Source organism: Lucilia cuprina, chromosome 2 (assembly GCF_022045245.1).
Source record: "Lucilia cuprina isolate Lc7/37 chromosome 2, ASM2204524v1, whole genome shotgun sequence".
Lineage (NCBI taxonomy): Eukaryota > Metazoa > Arthropoda > Insecta > Diptera > Calliphoridae > Lucilia > Lucilia cuprina.
The window spans coordinates 57119748-57147170 of record NC_060950.1 but is presented as its reverse complement, the minus strand read 5'-3'; the positions used below and the strand labels follow the sequence as shown (position 1 = coordinate 57147170).

At 28.0% G+C, this 27423-nt stretch overlaps 3 protein-coding genes across 3 annotated transcripts in view; 1 reads left to right on the top strand and 2 right to left on the bottom strand.

Moving 5' to 3' along the window:
• The window catches only part of LOC111683917, a 29629-nt gene extending 25278 nt beyond the window's left edge, over nucleotides 1-4351 (top strand). The window contains exons 6-9 of the mRNA XM_023446036.2: nucleotides 837-1042; nucleotides 1116-1227; nucleotides 3596-3697; nucleotides 3764-4351. Coding sequence (XP_023301804.2) covers nucleotides 837-1042; nucleotides 1116-1227; nucleotides 3596-3697; nucleotides 3764-3916 — 573 coding nt within the window. The 3' untranslated portion in view covers nucleotides 3917-4351. The remainder of the gene's footprint in view (nucleotides 1-836; nucleotides 1043-1115; nucleotides 1228-3595; nucleotides 3698-3763) is intronic.
• LOC111683918 (semaphorin-1A) overlaps nucleotides 1-27423 on the bottom strand; it is a 219385-nt gene that overhangs the window by 22713 nt on the left and 169249 nt on the right. The window lies entirely within an intron of this gene.
• LOC111683919 (cyclin-dependent kinase 8) lies at nucleotides 14373-16141 on the bottom strand. Its single transcript, XM_023446038.2, has one exon. It carries the CDS (start codon nucleotides 16037-16039, stop codon nucleotides 14633-14635), a length of 1407 nt encoding a protein of 468 aa, XP_023301806.1. The 5' UTR covers nucleotides 16040-16141; the 3' UTR covers nucleotides 14373-14632.

Below are 27423 nucleotides of genomic sequence, written 5' to 3'. Positions count from 1 at the left end.
ATAGTCTAGTCTATAGTCTAGTCTATAGTCTAGTCTATAGTCTAGTCTATAGTCTAGTCTATAGTCTAGTCTATAGTCTAGTCTATAGTCTAGTCTGGTCTATAGTCTGGTCTATAGTCTGGTCTATAGTCTGGTCAATAGTCTGGTCTATAGTCTGCTCTATAGTCTGCTCTATAGTCTGGTCTTTAGTCTGGTCTATAGTCTGATCTATAGCCTGGTCTATAGTTTAGTCTTTAGTCCGGTCTATAGTCTAGTCCATAGTGCAGTCTATAGTATTTTTTTAGATAGATTTTTTAATAGAAAACTTTGCTGAAATCCATCTGTTTTGTTCAAGAAAATTTTCAGAGATTTGTCTAGCAAAATATTTATTTTTTGGCGGTATGGACTGAAATAAAATACTTTTTCAATATTTTTTGTTTTTAAGTAATTGTCTCGTCTGTTGCCATAATTAATTTTCTTGCCGCTGTGTTTTTTTTTTTTTTTTTTGCAAATACTCACAACGTGTCTGTTGTGCATTTATAAATTTCTTAATTTTTCTTGGCATATGATTGAAAATTTTTTGTTTTAGTCTATTCTCTTTCGGTATTTTAAAAGGAATTTTTTCAAGTTATGGATAAAACGTTAAAAAAAATACAAAACAGATAAATTAATAAATCATAAAGTGAAGTGTTTGTTTTTATTTTTGGAGGAAAATATAAGCGCCAGAAATAAATTTAAATCTAAAGGCAAATAAATTATAAAAAAAGTATTTATACAAACTATAGAAAAAATACTTTGTATTTTTAAAATTTCAATATTATTTTTTATCAAAATCTTCTTTTATTTCTCTTTCTCAGGTCAAAGACAAACCCACTGTTGAACAATTCATTTCTATGAATCGTGGCATTAATAACGGCGGTGATTTGCCTCGTACCCTACTCGAATCTCTATACGAATCGATACGAACCGAGCCATTTAAAATACCCCAAGATGATGGCAACGATTTAATGCACACCTTCTTTAATCCCGATAAAGAGGGTTGGCTATGGAAACAGGGAGGAAGGTGGGTTTTTATTTTGTTAAAAACTTTTTAGTAAAAAACATTTTTTTAATTATCTTTTTTATTTACTTTGCAGATACAAATCCTGGAAAAGAAGATGGTTTATATTAAACGACAATTGTTTATATTATTTCGAATATACGACGGATAAGGAACCTAGAGGGATAATACCATTAGAAAATATATCGGTGAGTTTTGATTGAAAGTTTTTAATAAAGAATATTTTCATTAGAAAATATGCTCAGATCGATCGAGATTCTATTTTTAATAGAAAATTGATAAAATCGGTAGATTTGTTCATAATTGATAGAAATTTAATTTCAACTAGATTAAAGCTCTAGGTGTTCTATACAAAATAAGATTTGATTGATCGATACTTAACATTTTATTAATTTATGATCGAGGATCAATTTTCCTAAATAAATCAATCGAGGAAAGATTTCATGGAATCGTTTTATGAAAATTTTGATGGAATCGATTGATTTAAGATAATTTTTTTTTTTTTTTTTTGAAAATTTGTTTGATCGAATTTAACTTTATAGACATTTTTCTGATTTCGATCGATTGAGGCTGAAAATTGTCTCAATTTTCAAGGATCAACTTTCTACAGAGAAGTCGCTGAGTTCGATCTATGATAACAATTTTACAGAAAATTCTAAGACTTTTCGATCCATCTATCGGGGAAGATATTCTTAATCGGTCAATTAACGATCATTGATCAGAGATCGATTGAATAACAAAAATTTGCTAAGATCGATCAGAGTTCAACTTCTTAGAGAATTTCTTCTGAGGTCGATCGATCAAGAGCCAAAATTTACTTAATGGATTTACGATCAACTTTCTACAGAGAAGTCGTTGAGTTCTATACTGATCGAGGAAGATGAAATTGATCGAGAAAGATTGATGATCATGGATCAAAGAACGCTTAGATATTGATCATTAATCTGAGATCGATTAATCGAAGATTACTTTTTTATAACAAATTCTAGATCGATCGACTGTCGATCTTTTAGCAGAGATCGTTTCATAATCAATGATCTGAGATCGTTTCATAATCATGATGAGATGAGATTGATCGAGAAAGATATTCTAAATCGGTCGATTGATGATCATGGATCAATCTCAGATCATTGATCTGAGATTGATAAATCGAAGATTACTTTTTTTGTCGATCTTTTATCAGAGATCGTTTCATAATCATTGATCTGAGATCGTTTTATTAAGCATCAGGTTTAATAAAAATTCAAAGATCGATCGAACGAACATTGCGGAAATATCGATCAATTGAGTATATCTGTTATCTGTTAGAACTGGCTGTGAAAGATCAGGGATCTTTTTCTTTAGAAAATTTGCAGAGATTGATCGACAGAGTAAAAAAAATTTTAAAATAAGTATGACGACATCGATCGAAGATCAATAGAAAATGTTGTCGAATTAGATCAATCGAAAACCAGTTATCTATAGAAAGTTTAATAACATCGATCGAAATTCAATCTTCTATAGAAAACTGTGGTAAAATCATTCGATCACTCACAGTTTTGCTGATATTGATCGAGACACAATTTTCTAAAAGAAAGTTGCTGTGATAATGTGTTGCTCAAAATTTTTGAAAGATAATTTAGCTGAAAACCGATCAAGACTTTATTTTCAATAGAAGAATTTACTGTATTCGATCGAAGATCAATTTTCTACAGAACATTTTATTAAGATTGATTGTTTGTAATACTTTTTTAGAAATTTTGCAAAGAAAGATCAAGAATCTTATTTTTATCAAAAATTATCTAAATGATCGATTTGACCAAAATTTTAAAAAGAAAATATGCTGAAATCAATTGAAACTCAAAATTTTCTGAGATCGATCGTGACCTAACATTTATTAGTAAATTTTAAACAGATTTATCGAGGCACAATTTTCAATTAGATATTAATTGATACAGATCGATTGAGGATCAATTATCTTTAGAAAGTTAACTCGATCTCCTAATATTTATCAATCGATAAGTCACAATCTTCTCTAGATACTATTTTCTATGTTGATATTGATTGAGACACAATTTTCTATTCCAATATTTGCCGAAAGAAAACGATCGAAGAACATTTTAGATACTTCTTCTATAGAAAACTTTGTCAAGATCACTCGATTAGTTTTAATCTTCTAAAGACAGTTTTGTTAATATTTAACGAGAAAATTTGCTGAGATCAATTGTAACTTGAAATATTTAGAAGATAATTTTGCTTAGGCCGATCGAGACTTTATATTTAATAGAAAATTTGAATAAGAAACATCAAGGTGTATTTTTTTGGAGAAAATTGGTTGAGATCGTTTGTCCCTAATATTTCTTATAAAAATATTGAAAACATTGATTTAGAATAAAATTATTCTATAAAAATATTTGCTAAATTATCGATTAAAGCTAAAATTTTATTGTAAAAAGAATTCTACAACTGATCGTGATTTCGATTTTTAAAATTTATATAGAAAATTTTGTGAAAATTCAAAATTAGAAATTTTTTTAAACATTTTATTGAAATAAATATTTTACGTTTTCTTTCTAGGTTCGCGAAATTCATGATCGCAGTAAACCAAATTGTTTTGAATTATTTGCTACTGGTGGAGCAGATATTATTAAAGCATGTAAGACTGATTCAGAAGGCAAGGTAAGTTTTATATTCAAAATAACAAATTTCAAAATATTTTACTAAAATTACATTTCAATTTTACAGGTGGTTGAGGGTAAACATACTGTCTATCGTATGTCTGCCGCTACCGAAGAAGAACAACAAGAATGGATAAAACGTTTAACACAATCCATTAGCCATAATCCTTTCTACGATATACTAGTACAAAGAAAGAAAAAAGCTTTAAGTAAAAGTTAGTATTAGCTTTAAAGAACTACGACAACAGAAATGCTATCGCAAAACCATTAAACATATTACTTTAGAAGAAGCGTTAGAGCAAAAAACAAACTCCTCATTATTTAAATTTTGAACTAAAAAAGAAAACCAAGTGCAAATTATTTGACTTTTGCTTTGAGGATCTCATAAATTGTTTGTAAACATAATTTATGCGCTAACATTGAAAGGATTTAGGTTAATTTAACATAACACCCCCCATTATGATCACATCTTTATATCAAATTTAACAAAAAGGAACAAACGTTTTCGTACTCCACTCTTCTCATGTTGTTATTAAGTTTTAGTTGAAATTTATAAAATATTTTTCCAAATTATAGGTTTTTGTTTACATTTTTCTTATAATTTATTTTCTTGTTCTGTTTTTAATAATTCGTTTTTTGTAAAAACCTTTTATGTGTTCAAAATTCTTTGTAATATTTTTTCTATATTTTATGATTTTCTTTTCGTTTTCTTCATTTGCTTGTCCTTTTTCATTTCTTTGTGTATAAAATTTTAGAAAACAAACTAATTGTCTTTGTATCAAATTGTTGTTTGTTTTCAAACAGTAATTAGTTTAAATTAAATTAATTACTCTTTAATTATTACTATGTTGTTATTTATTACTTGTACTATTTATTGCTACTACTTTTCTCTACTACTTTTCTCTCTCCTTGTATTTGGCAAAAGTTTTCTTTTTATTTATAATTTTGTATAAGTAAATAATAAAACAAAAACAAATTCTTATAAATTTTCTTTCATTTTCTTTAAATGTCAAGTTGTTCATCAACATTTTGGAAAACACAATATTTATGTTGTTATTGTAAATTTTTACATATGTACTGCATTTGCTAATGATCATTTTCTTGTGCTTTATAAAGTTTACTACTTATTTTCTTTTGGAAAAAAAAAATTTTTGTTAAAATGTTTATTTTTTTTTTCAATTTATTATATTTCTTTCTAGCACAGAATTACAACGCTGCTGCAGTCATTGTTATTCTTGTTGTCGTTGTTGTTGTTGTTTTAAATGATCTAAGCAGTTGCCATTTGCAAATATTCTATTGTGTTTTCTTCTTTCATATAAAAATCTCTAATGATTACGGAAACTTTCTCTCATAAACTTTACTGAGAACTCTCAACATTTTAGATTTCAACATTAAACTTTGCTGTGCAAGTTTGAAGCTTAATTTTATATAAAAAAAACTTTGCTGGAATCCAGCAAAGATCAAATTGTTTAAAAGAAATCTTTTCTTAGTTTGTTCTAAAACTATCTGGACATAACGAACTACATTTTCTACAAGTTAGTTTGAAACGAGGATGTATACACATCAAATCCGAAAAAATACACCTAGGCCTCTATCGGGCCTGTTGTGCGCTCCTTAACCAGTGCCACGGGTGGGAATCGAATCCAACACCTTCGGTCTACAACACTAGAACACTAACCTACCGGAGGCCACATTTTCTATAAAAATTTTGCTTAAAGAACGATCAGTACACAGATCAAGGTAGAAAACTTACTCGAAATCAATCGATACACATTTTTCTACAAAGATCTTGATTAAAATCAAACGTGATATACTTCAATATAGACAACTTTGTTGAAGATAGATCGACACATAGTCTTCTAAGGAAAACTTTGCTAAGATCAACTGAGGCTCAGGTTTGTTCTATATAACACTTTGCTGTGATCAAAATATAAAAACTTATCTAAAACAACGATCAATACACAGATCAAGGTAGAAAACTTACTCGAAATCAATCGATACACATTTTTCTATAGAAATCTTCATTAAAATAAAACGTAACATAGTTTTATATAGAAAATTTTGTTGAACACAGATCGACACACAGTCTTATAAAGAAAACTTTGCTAAGATCAACTGTGGCTCAGTTTTTTTCTAAATAAAACTTCACTGTGATCAAAATATTAAAACGTTACTAAAAGAACAATCAGTACATAGATCAAGGTAGAAAACTTTCTCAAAATACAAAGATCAGAGAAGAAAACTTTCTCAAAATCAATCGATACACATTTTTCTATAGAAATCTTGATTAAAATCAAACGTGATATACTTTAATATAGACAACTTTGTTGAAGACAGATCAACACACAGTCTTCTAAAGAAAACTTTGCTAAAATCAACTGAGGCTCAGTTTTGTTCTATATAATACTTTGCTGTGATCAATATATAAAAAACTTATCTAAAACAACGATCAGTACACAGATCAAGGTAGAAAACTTTCTCAAAATCAATCGATACACATTTTTCTGTAGAAATTTTATTGAAATCAAACGTTACATAGTTTTATATAGAAAACTTTGTTGAACACAAATCGACACACAGACTTCTAAAGAAAATTTTGTTGAGTTTTTCTCAATGATCGCGCCATAGATCTATATACAGTCTTTTATAGAAGTTTTTCTCTATATAAAACTTTACTGAGATCAAAATATAAAAACTTTGCTTAAAGAACGATCAGTACACAGATCAAGGTAGAAAACTTTCTCGAAATAAATCGATACACATTTTTCTAGAGAAATCTTGATTGAAATCAAACGTGACATATAGACAACTTTGTTGAACACAGATCGACACACAGTCTTCTAAGGAAAACTTTGCTAAGATCAACTGAGGCTCAGTTTTTTGTATATAAAACTTCACTGTGATCAAAATATAAAAACTTATCTAAAACAACGATCAAGGTAGAAAACTTTCTCAAAATCAATCGATACACATTGTTCTGTAGAAATATTTATTTAAATCAAACGTGACTTAGTTTTATATAGACAAAAACGAACGACTTCTAAAGAAAACGTTGCTAAAATCAACTGAGGCTAAGTTTATCTCAATGATCGCGCCATAGATATATATACAATCTTTCATAGAAGTGTTTCTCTATATAAAACTTTATTGAAATCAAAATATAAAAACTTTGCTAAAAGAACAATCAGTACACAGATAAAAGTAGAAAACATTCTTAAAATCAACGGATACACATTTAAAAGTTTGTTGAAATAAAATGTGACAAAGTTCTTCTTAGAGAACTTTGTTGAAAACGATCGACACACAGTCTTCTAAAGAAAACTTTGCTGAGATCAACTGAGGCTAAGTTTATCACAATGATCGCGCCATAGACCTATAGAAAAGTTTTTCTCTTGTATACAATTTTACTGTGATCAAACGTAGTTATATTTTCTATAAAAACTTCTAAAGAAACTGCCACAAGACACAATTTTCCTTAAAAAATATAAAAGAGATCAATTGAGAACAAAATTTTTTGTAAGAAAAATTCACTGTGATCTTTGTGAAATCAAACAGAAGATAGTTTTCTATAGAAAAAATTTACAAACAAACTAACTTTGTTTAATTATCTATAGAAAACTTTTTGAAAATCGTTTAAAGCATAATTTTTCTATAAAAGAGCTATTAGAGATCAATTGAGTCTTATATTTTCTTTACAAAACTTTGCTGTAATCGATCAAGTCACAATTTTCTATGGAAACATTTGCTTAATCATTTGATTGAAGTATAATTTTCAATAGAAAACTTCTTTGAAACAAACAATTCCCAGTTGTCTATAGAAAAACAAACTGAAATCTAACGACGTAAACATTTCTATAGTTCAGATCGATCAAGGCTCAAATTTTTCTATAGAAAAATTTGCTGATATCAATCGAATCCCTATTTGCAAAGAAAACGATCTAAGTTTAGTTTTCTAATGAACGTTTTGCTATGATCGTTCGAGACATAAAGATAACTAGCTTAGATCGATCATTGAAGTTCTCTATAGAAAACATTACTAAGACTAACCGAGGTATAGTTTTCGATAGGAAACTTTGTTGAAATCGAGTAAGTTTCAGTTTTGTCTATGTAAAACTTTGCATAGATCAAGCGAAGATTGGCATTTTTCCTAAGATCAATTGAAGTTTCGTTTTTTTGGTTTTCTAAAAAAATCATTGCTAAATTTGATCAACACTTCTTTTTTCTCTAGGAAACATTGTAGAGATAGAACTAAGGATCAATTTTGTATAGACAACTTATTTTAAATCGATCGAGACTCCAATTTTATGGCGAACTTTGCAGAGATCGATAAAGATTAAGTTTTCTATAAAAAAAAACAATAATAAGGTAGTTATTCTATTGCACGCTTTGTTAAGATTGTTTAATATTCACACAGAGGTCGATCAAGATCGTATTTTTCATAGGAAAATTTTATTGAGAGCAAATAAAGTTAAAATTTCATTCGAAAACTTTGCTGAGATCGAAATTAACTTTAATTTTCTATGAAAATTTTTGCTGAGTACAAATCGAGACTAAATTTTTTCTAAAAAAAATGTTGCTGAGACCACTCAAACATAATTTTCTCTTAAAATCTTCCATTGTATCGAAATTTTTTCTAAATTCATTAAATTTTCTAAACAAAAATGTGCGAAGATCGAAGAAAAAGTTTAGTATTCTATTTTCGATCACTACTGAGATCGATTAAGATCAATGTTTTATATAAAAAATTTAGCTTATATCAATTAAGATTGAATTTTCAGAAGAAAACTTTTCTGAGATCGAAATTAGATTTAATTTTCTAGAAAATTTTTTTTCGCGGGATTTTAAATGATCTTAATTTTCTATAAAACTCTTTGCTGAGAACACTCAAGACCAATGACTTCCCTATAAAACATTGCTTAAATCAAAGCGACACTTTATTTTCTAAAGAAAACGTTGTGGAGATCGTATCGAAACCTAGATTACTCAGACTTTACTATAGAAATCTTTGCTGGGATTGATTAAGATCGACAGGTTTTGCTAAGATCGATTAAGATCAAAGTTTTCTGTAGAAATTTTTGGTGAAATTAAATATATTTCAGTAAAAAACTTGGCTGAACTTAATCATCTTACGATTTTCTATACAAAAAGTGTTGCTAAGATCGTTTAAACACAAAATTTCTATAAAAATCTATGCTGAGAACGATCAACATTGATCTTTATTAAAGAAAACTGGTTAAATTATCATTGTGTAATTGATCGAGTTGTATTGCGTTTCTTTGTTTTATTTTTTTATTGTTTCTATAGAACTCTTTGTTGAGAACCCTCAAGATCAATGATTTCTTTAGAAAACTTAGCTTAGATTAAAGCTACAATCTCTTTTCTAAAGAAAACTTTGTGGAGATCGTATCGAAACTTAATTTTTTACGAGTTTACTTAAACTTTACTTTACTATAGCAATCTTTGCTGATATCGTTTAAGATCGACAGTTTTTGCTAAGATGGATTAAGTTCAAAGTTTTCTGTAGAATTTTTTGGTTGAAATTAAATAATTTTCAGTAAAAAACTTGGCTGAACTTGTTCCTCTTACGATTTTCTATATAAAAAAGTGTTGCTAAGATCGTTTAAATACAATGTTTCTCTAGAAATCTATGCTGAGAACGATCCACTTGGATTTTTATTAAAGAACATTTTGCTGAAATAGAACAAGGTTTAAAAACAGAAATTTTCTTTAGAAATCCGAGTTTAAGATTGATCTTTATTAAAGAAAATTTTGCTGAAAGATTTTGTAATTGATCGTGTTATATTGAGTTGGTTTGTTTTAGTTGCAAGACAATTAGTTTTTTTTTCATTAGAGATTCTTTTTGTTCTTTTATTCAACACTAAACCTGTCCTAAGTTGTTTTATTTGAATGTGATATTATAAGAGGTTTTGTTATATAAAACAAAAACGAACACAAATTCAAATGAAATTTATTTAAATAATAAAACGAAAAGATGTTTTATATATTAAATATTTGAAAAATTATTATAATGGCAAACATATAATAACATATCCCAGCTGAAAACCAATTATAAAACTTATATTAAAAAACAAAAGAAAAACTTAAATAAAATACTATTAAAAAAAAAACTTGAATATTTCTTAAAAAAAACTATAAATATTTGTTAAATTGTGTTTAATTAAAAAAATAAATTAAAAATTATAATTTTTCAGTTTAAACTTTAGATTTTCCTTTATATACATATAACCTAAAACTTGTAGTAATTGTTATAAAAATTTTTGTTAAAAGAAACTTTTTATTTGAAATTTTCTTCAAAAAATTTTAACAAAAAGTTTATTATTAACATCTCTTGTTTGGCCTTAATTGCTAAAAGTTTAAAAACAAATTGTTTTCTTTAATAGTGATTTGTTTTCTTTCGGCTTAGCTTAATGTTATTACAAAAAAGCAAACTATTGTAAAATTATGTTAAAACTTTTTGTTTTAAAAAAATTTTGGAAAATTTTCAAATTTTCAAATTTTTGTAACAAAATGTTAGAAAAAAATTTTAAGATTTGTTTATTTCAAACAAACAATAAACCGAATTTTTATTAGTTTTTCTTTAAAGTAAAGTATAACTTAAGTCATTTCCTTAAAAATAAAAATAAAATATTACAATTTTTTTTTTAAAATTTTGTGTAAATAAATTAAAAATTTATTTAAAAAAACAATAACAAATGCTAATAAAGCCTTTGTTTGTTTTTCTATAAGCCACCTAAATTTTGTTTTTTTTTTCTTTAACAAAAAAAAACAAAATCTCTTTATGTATAATTGCAATATTATTTTATAAAATTTATAATTTAAGAAAATGAAATGAAATTCTACTTTAAAAAAAAAACATGCTTTATTTCCTTAATTTTAATTTAATAATTTTGTTGTGTAAACTTATAAACTCTTAAAAAACAAAAAAAGTAAAGTGCGCATATTGTACACAAAACCCAAAATTAAAAAAAAAAATACCTTAAAAAATATAATAAAACATTTTATAAGCTTAAATATAAAACAAAACCAATATTTATTAGAAATAAATTTAAAAACAAAAACATGATATTGTGTAATAATTTTACTCATTTTAATTTAAAATTTAAAATCTAAACAATATGTGATTTTAACACATATTTATTAGCTGGTAATTTAAAACATTTAAAAAGTTTGTATTTAATGGTAACCAATATATATTTTTTTTATATACATAATTATTATTATAATTTTATTATATTTTGTAGTGCTTTTTTAGTTGTATTATATTCATATTAATTATTAGCTATTTTAGTCCTTTATATTATAATTAAAATAAAGTATAAAATCAATATAACAAAAAGAAATATTATTATGAGAAATGTAAAATACATACATAAATAAATATTTAATATAATATTCAGAAAAAAAAAACATAAAATAAAGAAATAAAAAATTTAAATGTTTTACATAAAAAAAAAATTCAAATTTTCAAGAGTTTTATTTTCAAATTTGAAACAAAACACACCACGAACAAAAAAATGGCAAAAATTGTCTTTTTATAAATTCTCTTTTACAGGACTGTTTCATTTCATGTTTCATAATGATTATGTTATCTAAATGCTGTTCTTACTTTGTGTCAAATGAAGACTGATCTAAACCGATGGGGTTACTCAGTATTTCAATTCATACGAAAAAGTTTTCCAAACACAATGTATTTAACATAAAAATTCGAAATGTTTTTAATTCGAATCGAGTTACAGAGTAACCCCGCCCGATTTGTAGCACTAATAAACGAGTCTATTATTCGAATATCATTTACATATATCATTAGTGAGACACTTGGATCTAAATACGTTGATACCTTTGTGTCAAGGGAAGATAAGTCAGAGTATTTGTACACATTTAGGATTCCTAAACAAAACGGTTAGTAGCACGAATACCATTCGAATGTCAATATCTGATAAAACCATTAGATCATGCAGAAAATTTGATCGTAGCAGTTCTAATCTAGATAAGACAGGACATTGAAAGATTAAGTGATTGACAGTCTCTTTAACTTGACAGCTACTACAGAAGTCATTACTGGTTAAGATTAGTCTTCTAGCATGGAGCCTAAAAGTCCAGTTGTCAGCGAGGTTAGTCTGTAACTTAATACGAATGAACAAATTTTGTATTTTAAATATATTGCGTTTTAAAGTACGGAGTAACAAATGAATGAATGCCGAAAGATTAACGTGAGCACCTGCCTTGACGGCCTTATCTCACGGTGGTCTTTTTCATCCACGGTCTACCATGCGCCCCTGAATTCCTCGATGTACAAACACTTTGTTGAAGTACTCGAGCTATCTAATCTCTTGCCATAGCAGCCCCGTTGCGGAATGACAGGCCGCATAGGATTAAATCCCCAACACGTACCCTGACAAGGAAAAAGCAATCACTTGTCTAAAGTCAATAGAAGGGGGTGACCACCTTTAATGATGTCATGAAAGAATTGCATTATTCAGAATGTAATCACCATCATCTAATGACCCATTCCAGAGCATTCCTTAACCTCTTAAAACCCGCGCAACCACACTATTGAGATGGCTCTGTTGTTTTGGCAACAGCGCCTAGAGACATATTTGGTAGTCCGAAATACCCAACAAAATGGATCAGGATCCCTCTTTTATGAACCGATCAATGTAACAAAGGAAGTAGGAATTTCCAAAGTCAAATAGTCGCGCAGCGTGTATCAATATATCCTGTTGAAATGGCAACAGCTCCGAAGAACTTCAGCGAAGCGTAAAAAGGCATACTAAATCAGTACTTATCTTCAATATATGGAGACTTTCCCGATTTTTCACCAATTTTAGCATCAGTTCCATTCCCATGATCATAAAGATCGATCTACGGGATGACAGGCAACCATTGAATACTAACCTGACAATTCCGCAGCATATACTGGCGTCCCACTACACGAACGGTAAGAGATTCCGATCGGACCTGTTCGAAGAGAGATTTATCCAACCCAGCTCTAGTTAGACTCATGCCAAATCATTCCGAGGCGTAGCCAAGGATACATTTGACATTATAGACCCGGCAGACTAGAGGTATTGGTAGCACCTCTTTACCCGGGGATTGCAATACACCATGATTAAGATTTCATCATGGAAAAATGCGCCCGGGGGTAGTACCGAGTAACACCAGTACATGTAGATTTGGTCTCGCAAAGAGAAGTAAAAGTAATAGTGATCATCCTGAGTCAATTACCGGCCACATGATCTTCCGCCAGTCTACAGGTAGGTATTACCCATGTTCGTGGAATTTATCAAAAATCGATGGTTTACAGTGGATTTGCTCCTTTAGTAAACTTTTGCTAGGTTTGCTCTCGGAAAGAGAAGTAAAAGTAGTAGTGATCATCCTGAGTCAATTGCCGGCCACACGATCTTCACCAATCTACATGAAAGTAATGTCCAAGTTCGTGGAATTAATCAAGAATTGATGGTTAACAGTCGATTTGCTCCCTTTAGTGCCCTTTTGCTAGGTTTGTTTTCGGAAAGAGAAGTAGAAGTAGTAGTGATCATCCTGAGTCATTTGTCGGCCACATGATCTTCGCCAGTCTTCAGGTAGGCATTGCCTAAATTCGTGGACTTTATCAAGAAGCGATGGTTTACAGTCGATATGCTCCCTTTAGTGCACTTTTGCAAGGTTTGCTCTCGGACAGAGAAGTAGAAGTAGTTGTCATTATTTTGAGTCAATTGCTGGCCACATAATGTTCGCCAGTCTACAGGTAGGTATAGTCCATGTTCAATGAATTGATCAGGAATCGATGGTTTACAGTCGATTTATTCTTTTAGTAGTACACTTTTGCTAGGTAGTCGTAATCTGTTGATGTCCTGAAATCCACTAGAGTCCTACTGTGGAATGTTACGCCAGTATTCTAGGACCAAGAAAGATGTTGTGTTAAAACCATTATTTACTTCATAGTAGCTCTGCTATTTCAGTCCACTTTTGCAAGTGTGACCGTAATGGTATTACCCGGCATCTGTTGATGACCTGGAATACAATGTCATTTAGAGATGTCCAGTATTTCAGGTCCAATTATGATGTTGTGTGTAAACCTCATGTTAGTTCATTCGTCAATTAGTTAATAAGTTATTTAAGTAGTTAGTTAGTCAGTCAGTCATTTAGATAGTTAGTACCTTAGTTAGTTAGTTAAAGGTTTGTTCTGTCTCCGAATGAAGCCATCGCCTAGGCCATTTTCAAATTTGGTAAACACCTTATAGGATCCATCACTGAGAATTGCTTCCATTGCATTTAAATCGTGTTGAATCAACGCTGAAAAGCTTCAATCGAAGAATGGTTTGGAGATGTAATAAAAAATGTTGTCCGGGATTTCTCCAAAATAGTTGATTTCGGTATATAGTCATTTGTCACATACCGAGCCAAGTTAAGGGCAACATCTTAAACCATTAGATCAATAGTTAAACCACTCAGCATAATAAAAAGAGCCTTTGATGGATTGGAATAAAGGTCCCTTGTTATCAGTAACGCTGATACGCAAAGAACTCTCTTCGGACGTCCATTTCCACCAGACATATTGATCATAATTGAAATTTCAAAAAGTACCATTTGAAGGACTAAAAAGTCCTATGGATAAATCCTTTTTCCGAATTATAAAACAAATTGCAACTTAAGAATTAATTACATCTTTAAATTTATAATTTATTAAGAAAACACTGAATATGTAACATGCATATTAAAAGTTCTCATAGATCATCCTAATTGATAACTACTTTTAGCACTTATTTAAACTAATATTTATATATAATAAAAAATCTAAAAGAGTTAGTATACCCTTACAACTTTCCAAACATAATTTAAAGTAATGTAAAGAAAAAAATGCAATTCAAAAATATAAAGATATTTTGTTTTCAACAAACAGAAACTCGTCCACAGCTCAAAAACGTTGTTGAAAATTCTGTTGCTGTTGATTGAACATCATCTGTTGGGCTGCGGCTTGTTGTTGTTGCTGTTGAGCAGCCGCTGCTGCAGCAGCTGCCGCCTGTTGTTGCTGCTGATGATGGAAGTCTTGTTGTTGCTGATGAACCTGTTGTGGTTGTTGGGGACCTCCCGGTCCTGAAAGACGTACACGCTTTGAATTGGGTTCATGCTGATGTTGCTGCTGTTGTTGTTGCTGTTGTTGTTGTTGCTGCTGTTGTTGTTGCTGCTGTTGTTGTTGTTGCTGCTGGCGTTTAGTATCGGACTTATCCTCTTGATCATCATCGGTAAGAAATTCACGTTTGGGATAGGGTATAGCACAACCTGCAAAGACATCTTGTGTGGGCAAAGGATCTTCTTGGAAATAAGGATCCTGCATAGCCTGCTCAGAGGTAATACGTTTATTGGGATCCATAAGCAAAAGCCTTTGTAGCAAATGGAATGCTTTACTATCGGGTTTAATTTTATGACGATCCATATACTTGGCCAGAGAGCAAGTGGAATAGGAAGAACGTTTAAAGTCTTTTGTGAGAGTATGATGTTCAGGCATTTTCTTTATATCCTCCCAATCTTTGTCTTGAGGGAATCCCATAACATTGAAAATACGATCAAGTTGATCATGATGATATGGATTGCTGGTTTTAATATCTTCCTGGCGGCAATGAAAAATGGGCTCGGATGTCAGTAACTCGGCAAATATGCAACCAATAGCCCATATATCAATAGCTTTGGTGTAATGTCGAGCACCCAATAATAATTCTGGAGCACGATACCAAAATGTAACTACCACAGGATCCAAATCAGCCAACGGTTTTAGAGGAGCATTGAATAAACGTGCAAAACCCATATCGGCAATTTTAACTCTACCCCTTTCGGGGCCATCACCCATTACCAAAATATTAGCCGGTTTCAAATCACGATGCAACACCCAATTACTGTGCAAATAGTGGATGCCATCTAAAATTTGATACAATAAACTTTTAACCATGCCCTTGGGCACCACCACCGGTTTTTTGGCAGCCTTAGCTGCTCTATGAAATTTAATAATATGCCACAAATCATGTTCAGCATAATCAATTAGAAGGAACACTTTACGGTCGGTGTGTGAAAGGAAGACACGTATCAATGTAATAACATTTTGATGCTTTAATTCTCTTAGTAAAGCAATTTCACGACAAGCTGACATCGACAAACCGGTGCCATCTATCTGTTTGAGGGCATATTCCTTACCATCTGAAGTCTCTTTCCATTTAGCCTTGTAAACGTGGCCATAGGTACCGCGACCAACTTTACATCCCTCATAGTTGAAAAGATCCTCTACCTTAGTGCGTTCTTTTTGGGTTTTCATTTTGAAATCGTAATCCATTTTGTTAAATTAATGTATAAGCACTTTTTTCCAAATAGAAACTTTTTAAAACTTTTTGCAAACAATATTGTTTTCTTCCGCTGTTTTGTTGTTTGTTTATATTTGCTTCAGCAAAACAAAAACGCCAAAAATCTAACAGCTGTTTTGCAGGGTTGTATGGAAAAGTACGAACAGCAGTGGTGTGTTTTGCAAAATGTCAGGGTTTGGATAAAGTTCATATATATGAACGTTACAATTTGAATGTTAACAAATAAATAATAATCGGGTTTTGGACAGAAAGTGACCGTTACAATTTAAATATAAAAATTTTAAAATATAAAATATGAAAGGGGGAAGCAAAAGTTCGCAAAAGAAAAAGTACTAGATGTGGTAAACAGTAGCAAAACCAAAAAATTTAAATTATTATTCTTCTTGTAGCTTTGTCGATCGCCAAATTTATTTTGAATATAAGAAGATTTGAAGAAAGTTCGATTCTAACCTGTTAAAAACAAGTTCCTAAAGATCCTAACTTTAGAATCTGTATTATAAAAATGGAATTACTTGTAATATCTTAGAATGAAACAAAACTGAGTAAAAGTGATAATTGATTAACATCCTTTCGATGTTTACTCTCAAAAAATGGAGTTTGCTAGTAATTAAAAGTTATAACGAAAACAACTTTTATGAACTTTTTAGCTTTATCGGCTGTAGTTTAGCTAGAAAATGGAGATTTATGTATTCAATCGAAATATTGAATATTGAAATGCCACAAAAGTGAACTCAAATTTGCGCTACTACCGATCGTTATTTTTATTTGGTCCAAAGACGAACACTATTGAAAATGGTTGAAATTGGTCCATTATTGCGCCTAGCCCCATACATCAGTACAACTCAAATGTGGCTTTTGGGCACATTCTAGAATGATGAAATCGTACATGTAAGATCCTGATGGAATGAAAATCAATGAAAATGGAACTTTTTGGTACTTTTTCGTAATTCAGATGGTACTTTTTTTATGGAATTCGTGAGGGTCATCAAGTCTAGTATAGAACATAGTTTTTGAAGCCTTTTGTCGATTATTAAACATAATTATGAACTTAAAAGCCCTATTCGGCGCATTCACTTATATGTGGGCTAGGTGAAATAATGGACCGATGTTAACCAATTTCAAGAGGCAAAATTTCATTAAATTATCTTCAAAATTGCGACCTGTAGTTTGATTACAATGTTTACAAGCCCTATTCGGGGGTACAGTTGCATGGGGGCTAGGTGAAATAATGAACCGATGTTAACCATTTTCAATAGGTTACGTCTACGGTATCATAAAAGATATCGTGTAAAATTTCATTGAATTATCTCCAAAATTGCGACCTGTAGTTTGATTACATAGTCCTAGTCGGCGGATTCAGTTGTATGGGGGCTGGGCGAAAAAATGGACTGATGTTAACCATTTTCAATAAAAGCCCTATTCGGAGGGTTCACTTGTATGTGAGCTAGATGAAATAATGAACCGATGTTAACCATTTTAGGCTTTGTCTACGGTACCATTAAAGATCATGTGTCAAATTTCTTTAAATTATCTCCAAAATTGCAACCTGTAGTTTGATTACAAGGTTTACAAGCCCTATTGGGGGGGTTTAGTTGTATGGGGGCTAGGTGAAATAATGGACCGATGTTAACCATTTTCATTAGGCTTCGTCCCTGGAACAATAGAAGATTATGGAATTATCTTCAAAATTGCCACCTATAGTTTGATTACAAGTTCGGACGGATAGTCATAGCTAAATCGACTCAGAAAATGATTCTGAGACGATTTGTATACTTTTAGCTGGGTATAAGAGCAATATTAATGTGCGTTACAAACATCAGCACAAACCCAATATAGCCTCCCCACTAAAGTGGTGTAGGGTATAATAAAGTTTGTTGTAAAGTCATGTCCATTAAAAGTCCAGCGGTTTAGTTTTGTGCGTGAAAGTTATATATACCACTCACCACAAACTTTAACGCATATATCCAGTCACCTTTTAAATTGTGAAATAAAACAAGCAATTTATTTTTTTAATATAATATTCTCTATATTCTTAATTCTTTTTATTCAATTTTTTTTGTTGTTCTTGTTATTATTTGTAATTTTTTTTTAATTTTACTTTTGACTTGTAAGTTTCATGTATCATTTTTTTTAATTATTCTTATTTTTTTGTTTGTTACTTTTACTTTCTTTTCTATATATTTGTTTATAATAATTTAAGAATTTCATCATTTCATCTAAATATTTCAGTTAATAATACAATATAATAATAATCGTTCATTAATAATAATTTATAATAATAATTTATTAACCATGTTTTATTTTATGTTTTCTTTTTCGCTTTGTTTTTTATTATTTAAGGATTTTGTTTTATTATTATGATTTGTTGTTATTGTATTTACTTAAACATTTTGGGGTTTTTTTATGAGTTTTTTTATAATAATAAATATTAGTTTTTATAATAAATGGATGTTACTGTTTTCTCTTCATTAATTTAAAAGTCTGGATTATATATGAATATGAATAAATTGTTAGGTTTGCTAATAGTAAAAGAAATTATATTATTTATTTTAAAGTTAAATTTAAAATATTTTTATTAAGATAAAACTTTAAAAATAATAACAAGCTTTAGATGGTTTAAATAATTAAGCTGAAAATTATTTATGTTTTAAAATTCAGTTGCAGTTTTAGAAATTCTTTTTTAAAACTATAATTTAAGAAAAGTTTCATTTCAGTTTCTTTAAATTTATAGCTTGACATATGAAATTATAAATAGAGAGTTTTAACAAACCCTGACTTTATTACAGAGTTGTATTTCTTTAGTATTTTGCAGAGTATTTATGTCAGGGTTTGCAATGCAAAACTTAAATTTTCAGTTTTATTACGTATTTAATGGCGTTTTTTTATAATAATTATAATATTTTATGTTTTTATTACTTAATTATGTTTCTAATGCATATAATTGTGCGTAATTTATTATTTTTTTTATAAATTTCTATTAATACTTTATGTATTTCTTTGTAAATTAAATATGTTTTAACTTTGTTTTTTTTATTTCAAATAAAATGCCTGAAGTTCCTTTAGTAATTTAATTGTTAATTTTTCAATTAAAATTTTCTTTTGTTTTGCAAATAAAATTAACAAACAAAAAACGTGTTGTTTTATATTAAATGCATATATAATATTTTTTTATTTAGGAACTTCTTTAAAATAAAATTGTTTTTCTTTCACTGTATTTTTAACTATTTATGTATGTTGTTTTTTTTTAACTATTTATTAACAAAATTAAGATTTTTCTTTAAATATCAATAAAATATAATTATTTTAAGAAAATAAATATGAAGAGAAGGCAGTTATTAGTTGTAGTATTTATAAATTTTGTCAAATTTGCAAAAATCCCAGAATTCTTTAAAAACAAAACAAGTAAATTTTCTCAAAATCATTCACCCTTTTTAATAATATTTACAAAACTTTTCCAGGGTAAAAGTTTTAAAAAGTAAAACTACCATTTTTCCAAAAAGTTATTTTAAAATCTCTTTCTATTTGACAGTTCAAATTTGACAAATATATTTATTTTTCTTTAAAATTTTCAATTTCTTTTCATGTTTTTCTTTTTTCTAAATTTGCATTTCGAGTTATAACTCTCTTAATTCTTTGCACAAGCCTAAGTAAGTTTTTAAAAAATTATTATTATTTATTTATTTTATTTGTGTTAAATATATTTGAGAAAATTGTAAGAAATCATTTTGTTTAATTTGCAATATCTGTTTAAAAATATTTGAATATAGTTTGTATTATCCTTTAATGTATATTATATATTTTAACTAAAAATATATAAATTATTTATATTTTTTTTTAATGATATTTCTTTTGTTTGCTTTTTTTCCTTTTAAACTTTTCTGTCTGTAGTTTTTTGTTTTTTTTTCTTAATATTTTACATTATTTCCTTGTGTTATTTGTTTAAAAATGTGTTTAATATTTTTCTTTTACATTTTGTCTTCTTTTTGTGTTTATTTTTTTAAAAATTTTTAACATATTTTTCTTTAAATATTATTATGTTTTTTTATAGCTCAGTCTTTTTACTAATGTTTTTTTTTGCATTTTTTTAAATCTACCTTTAATTAAGTTTTGTATATATTCTTTTACCGATTTACAAAATAAAAAATATTGTTAGCAATTGCTTTTTTTCTACTTAAAAAAACACAATCTTTTTAAAGTTGCTTTTCGTATAGAGTTTTTGTTACAGTGTAGAAAGTGGTTTACATAGAGAGTTAGAGTCTGTTAAAGCGAACAAAAATGGCGAAAATTATAAAAAACCCAAGTGTCGGAAAAAAGCTGCAGATTATGTTTCACAATAGATTTTAAATATTTAATTTAAAGTATTACAGCGACATTTCCCAAATTTAGGATTTCGGAAGGCATTACGCCTTTGGCTTAGATACTAACCTGGCAGCCCCAATAAGTTGTGCTCTGCCAAATATGCATGACTAGACACAAAGCATTGGATCAGTTATCGGTTATGTCAGAAAAGAGGTAGAACTGAACTAAAACTAAACTAAAACTGAACTAGAATTCAATCAGAACTGCATTAGAACTGAATAAGAAATGAAGTAGAACTGAACTAGAACTGAATTAGAACTGAACAAGAACAGAACTAGAATTGAACTAGAACTGAACTAGAACTGAACTAGAACTGAACTAGAACTGAACTAGAACTGAACTAGAACTGAACTAGAACTGAACTAGAACTGAACTAGAACTGAACTAGAACTGAACTAGAACTGAACTAGAACTGAACTAGAACTGAACTAGAACTGAACTAGAACTGAACTAGAACTGAACTAGAACTGAATTAGAACTGAACTAGAACTGAACTAGAACTGAACTAGAACTGAACTAGATTGGAACTAGAACTAAATTAGAATTGAACATTAACTAAATTATTACTGAGCTAGAATTGAACTAGAACTGAATAATGTCATTCCATTATTTCAAGTGGAATTCTTTTTATCATGTTTTAAGCCATATTTTAAACAAAGTTTAATATACCTAATTTTACAGCCCTGCTTTTTAACACACTTAAGAGCTGCCATATGATAAATGTTGAAAAAACTGTTAACATACATAAACATTGTCAATTCAAACAAATCTGCAACCTTTTTTCTATAAAAACGGTCATATAAAAAACAAAGTATTTAACATCAAAAACAGAAAAAAATATTCAGTCCCTAAATGAAAACCATATTTTTTTGTATTTGTTTTTCTTGGTTTGTAATGCCGAAAAATTGACTTTGCTTTTGTTTACTATGAAAAATTGTCTTTGATTTGATGATGCGATTTTGTATGTTTGATGATTGATTTTCATTACATTTTTGTCTTTACGGTATATAAAGTATGGAGCTTTTTATCTGGTATTTAGTTTTTTTTTTATTATTATTACTTATATTAAGGTTTTTATTTATTTAATGTAAAAGAATTAAAGTTTTATTTATTTATTTTTTTGTTAAGTGATAATGTTTTGTTGTTGTTTTTTCCCTTTTTTGTTGTTGTGTCTTTTTGTTTGTGGGTGTTTTATTATTATTTTATATTTAAAAGTTAGATTAGGTTTTTGTTTTTGTTTTTTTATCTTCTTTCTTCTGTTAATAATAAATTTATTATTAAATAAATAACTGCTAAATTATCACTACAATTTTGCAAAAAAAATGTTTTAGATTTTGTTAAATCTTTTTTATGATGTTTTGAAATAACGTTACTACAAGTTTTTGTTTTAAATTTATTTTTAAAGGTTTCAATGTGAAATATGATTTTTTAGGAGTTTTTTTATACAAGTGTTTTTATTTAATTATAAATATTTTTTTTTGGAAGTATGTTGGATGTTATAAACAACAATATCTGTTATCGTTTTTTTATGTTTGTTTCTTTGTTAATTTACGTATAGTATAGAAAAAGTTTTGAATTTTAAAAAAATATTTTTGTTTTTAAATAAAATAAAAATCCAGTGTTGTTTTTGGTGATTTTTGAAAAATTTCAAATAATATTTATTTACAAATTTGTTGTTTGTTTTATTTAGTTTTTAATTTTTATTGTTATATTTTTTTATATATAATTTTTTAATAAATTGTAAAATCTTAACATAACTACATAATTCAATTACTTTATAATTTGTTTTATAATTAAGAAGTTTTTCTTTTTTCTCATTTCATTCATTGTTAATAATATGTTTTTTACTTAATGTTCAATCAGCTGTTTTTATTTTTTTTTAATATTATTTAAATGCTCTACTAACAATTTTTGCTTTTGGTTTTGAAACTTTATTTTTTTATTATTTTTTATCTTATTTAACTTATTTTTATTTATATTTTATAATAATTTGTTAAAACTCTAAAGCGATTAATGATTTTTTTCTTCTTGTTGTTTTTATTCCTTTAAGTAATTTTCAGTTTTCTTTTATTTTTTTTTCATATTTTTTTGTAAACTAATTTTAATGCATAAAATCTATTTATTTTATTTAAATAACTAATGCTAATTAATGTTTGTTATTTTTTTTATATAATTTTTATGTTTTTTTTTTAATTTATTTGTTTAAGAAGCACTTGAATATATATCGTGTTTAATGAAAAAAGTTGTTTTTTTTTATATGTATGTATATAATTTTGGGAGATTTTTTTTTTAAGTTATAAATATATATATTTTTAAATGTTTATAAATATTTAATTGAAAAAATGTTTAGAAAAATATAAAAAAAAAATTATAAAATATTAAAAAATATAACAATAAAACAACAAATTCGTGTTACCTATTCAGAAATTAAACACAAATCAGAATCTGGAATAGACAACGGATTAGTATGACTAATCTAGTTAATATACCAGTCTCTGAACTAGTTTATAGGCTAGTCTATTGTTTAGTCTACCATCTAGTCTATAGACAAGTTTACGAATTAGTCTATTAACTAGGCTATAACGTAGTTTATTAACTTATCTTTGGACTAGTCTATATAGTTTATTGATTTGTTTGCAGATTAGTCTACTGCTTAGTCTCTGAACTAATCTTCTAACACTATGTTTATGGATTAGTATGTTGACTTGACTTTTCACTAAACGATGGACTAGTCTATATATGTTTATGGACTAGTTTTTGAATTGGTCTATTGACAAAATAATGGATTAGATTATTGTCTTGTTTATGGTTTATTTCACTGACTAATCAATGAACCCATCTGGTAATTAACCAGTTGATTGACTAGTCTGTGGTCTAGTATGGGCTAAGATCTTGGATTTGTACTAACAAATTAGTTTATTTATTAGTCTAGATTGTTTTATGGAATAGTATATAGACTGACCTCTGGACAAGTTTATGGTCTAGCCTTTGATTAGGATTAGTGTATAGATAAGACTATGGACTATGATATAAACTAATCCAAAGAATTGTTTTTAGTCTTATCTTTATCAGTATATTAAGAAATCTGTGGGGTAGTCTATTTAAACGTCTATTAACTAATATAGTCCATATTCGAGTCTATTGTCTAGTGACTAGACTCTAGTCCATAAACTAGTATATTTTCTCTTATTAGGACTAGCCTATGAAGTTTTCCTTTGATGAATCAATGAATTGGTCTACAAACTCATTGACTTAAGGTACCGGTATGATCTTTAGAAATTAGAATGCATAATCTACCACTGTACTAGAATACAGAGTTTTAGGTTGAAATAAGTTCCACTGAGATCGAACAGGGCATACTGTAGGGTTACAGGAGAATCTGAAAAGGTTTTATAGATTAAAGTTAGGGTTTTAATCAGCTATCGAAGGTTACACTTCTTTAGAGATCTGTTTTAAATTCATGTTAAATATCTTGAGTCTTACACTAATACGGTTCTTTCTACTTTTCCGTTATACTCAACACCACTACTATGGAAGGGTATTATGCGTTTGTTCTCAAGTTTGTTACACATAAACATATTGACTCATCTTAAAGTATTAGAATCACTTTCTAAGTCGATTAAACTATGTCCGTCCCTCTGTCTGTGAGTCCATCAAAACTTTGTGCACACGCTGCAGGAGTAAATTTTCATTATAATTTGATGAAACTTATCACATTGAACGAAACCTATAGAAAATGATTAAAATCGGTTCATTTCTTTCGTTTAGCCCCATAAAATCTGACTCGGCAAATCTTAGTTTTATATAAGTTTAAATTATACTACCGATACATAAGTAACTTTTGGCAATGCCCGACTTTACATTCTTATATGATGCAATTATTTGTCATTAATCCTCTTATTCTTCATTCCATCCCCAATAACGAATTGTATTGAAAGAGTGTCATCTCTAATTTTTATCGCTTATTTATCATAATCAGCTGTTTGTTATCATTTGTTGGAAGAAAAACATTATGTGAATGAACTGTCAAAACGAATTAAGAATGTGTCGTCGAAATGGGTTAAAATGGCCTTCACACGATCACTATTTCTGCACGTAAGCTGAAATGAAATTCCATTCGTATGACATAAAAGAAAATGAAAATCGGTCGTATGATTTATATTTTTTTGTTTTTACACGATCGGTATAAAACAATAACAATATATGATTAAAACAGCTGTGTTAATGTAAAAATACATCCCTGACTTTCAATTTTTTATAAATGTGTGTTGTTTTATTACTTATTGTGTTTCAACGATCCCATTAGTTCTCTTTCACACAGATTATATTACATGTTTGACCTGGTCCACACTAGGAAACTTTTGTTGAGAAACTTTTTCTTAATTCTCTTTTGAAGTTTCCTTAATGTCCACAAATAGAAACTTTTTTTCAGAAACTACGTGTTAATTGCATTGATTTTTTATTGTACGAATGAGAAGAATAACAAATCAAAACAAGTTTCCGAGAACGGGAAACTGCGTACCGCGAGAGAGATGAATGATATTCTTTCTCTCTCACGCAAAATCAAAAGTTTCCCAAGAAAAGTTTGCTAGTGTGGACCGGCAGTTAAGGGGGCAATTGGCTATTGTAATTAAGCAGCCTAATTGTTCGTGTGAACTTGTTATTTCAGTCACATATTTGTATAATAATACTTTTTTATACAGCCTTGCATATAGAGTGTAACAGATCGGTTTAAATTTTTACCCCTATATTTTAAATGCTTAATAAAGTTATTGATGGTTTATTGTAGCAATTTTGTATGGAATCACCTAAAACAAAGTGATAAATATATTTATGAATACAAGGCTTAATAGTTTGTTAGCTGCTCCGTCGCCAACTTTTTCCACTCATATGTATTAAAATAGTTAAAAGTTATTTTAGATTTTCATAGAAATAACTGTTATAACGACCATTTTCTGTTATACAGACAGATTTCTATATAACAGACAAAAATTTTTCAATTATTAGGGAAATTTCTAGAGAAAAAGTTAAATTGAGCTGAAAATTTAGACGCAACCGGAATTTTCTATAACAAGCAGATGCCGCAACCAAAAATGTTTACGCCGCCGATTGTTTCGCATTAACTCGCCGCTCTGGAGTGTACAGGAGATAAACAAAATAATTTGCAATTAAAAATAAAAAAGTTTATTAAAACAAATTTATATAAAAAAATTATAAATCAAAATGTAATTTTTCAGTTTATTTTAAAAGTTTAAAAATTTGTTCTTTGGCAGTTTTAAAATAAATCTATAAAGTAATTAAGAAATTAATTAATTGAAAAAAACTTAATTATTTTAAAAAATAATTAATATGACTTTAGATATTTCTACGCTTTAAGTTAATTTCACTTTTTTTTTAAACTTTAAATTAGCAATTCTACATGATGAGTATTATTTTTATTTATTTTTTTTTCAATTTATTTTCTAAACTAAACTTTATACAAATGTATTTTGTATTATCCTTGACCTATTTATTTGTTTTTAAATTTTGTGTGTTTTTTTGTTTAAATTTTTTTTGTTTTAAATAAAGTATATGTGCTTGTTCTATGTATACTTATGGATTTATTTTATTATTATTATTATTTATAATAATAATATTATAAAGTGTTAAATTTTCATCACTTGCTTTTTGTTTTTATTTTTTCAATATTTATAATATAAAGTAAACCGATTTTTTTGTTGCTTTATTTGTTTATTTAATATTTTTACAATTTTAGTTTTTGTTTTATAAAAGTTTTTTGTAAAATGAAAATTTTAAGACTATCGGTTTTTTTGTTTAAAAACAAATCATTGTTTTTTTTAATATTTATATTCTTAATAAATATATATTACAGAGTTTTGTTTTTTTTTTATTTATTTACAATTTGTTTTTATAACAAGTATTTTTTTTTTGGTAGTGTAAAAATAATTTTTTATTTATTTTTTATATTATATAGTATAAAAACAGAAACAAAGCTACATAATTTAGTTGTAAGAGTGCATTAGAAAATTTTAATTAATTTTTTTTGTTGTATCTACTTTTTAGCTTATTATTTTATTTTTATTTTTTTTTATTATTAATATTTATAAAAATTTGTACCAAATCACATTTGATTTTTTGCAATAAAAAATCATTAAAAATATAATGTTTAACGAATTTTAACAAAAAAATATTAAATAAATTTAAGAAAAGCATTTTTTAACAAACGGGATTTTTCGTTTAACCTTTTCAGAAACGTTTTAAAACTTTAAACAGATTAAGTACATTTATATAATAAACTAATGCATAGACTAGTTATGAACTAATATAAAGAAAATTCGACCAGTTAACAGATTTATAGAAAAAAAACTAGTCCAAAGTTTAATTAATAAATCCATCAATAAGGCGAATCTAAAGACCAGTCATTCAATGGATAATTTCAGATTACATAGAACTGTTTATTTACTAATCTAAAAACAATAGGCTGGTCCATAAACCAAGCAATAAACTGGGTATTAGAACAGTAAGTAAATTATCGATCGGACTAGCTGATAAAGAAAGCAAAATAATAATTAAATAATAAATAGACTAGTCCACAGATCATTCAATAGTCTAATTCACTAACCACTTAAAAAAACCCATAATCAATGAACTAGCCCGAAAACTACTTAATAAGATGGTCAGCAGACAATTTAATAATAAACTTTTTAAATAGGAATTAGTGGACAAGTCTATAAACTCGTCCATAAACTATGAAATAAACTGGACACTAGAACAGTAAATAATGTATCGATGGGAATAGCTGAAAATGTAAAAAATCAATTAATTAGTCAATCTACTAGTCCATACATTGTTCAATAGACTAATACATACACCACTTAACAGAAAAAACTAAGTGGACTAGCCCGCTGACTACTCAATGGAATTGTCAGCAGACATGTTAATAAACGCTTTGGCTAGTAGTCAATGAACTACTTAAAATTAGTAGACAAGTCCATTG

Excerpts from the sequence above, each read along its gene's own strand:
- LOC111683919 (XM_023446038.2), bottom strand. The coding sequence starts at position 16,039 with ATGGATTACGATTTCAAAATGAAAACCCAAAAAGAACGCACTAAGGTA.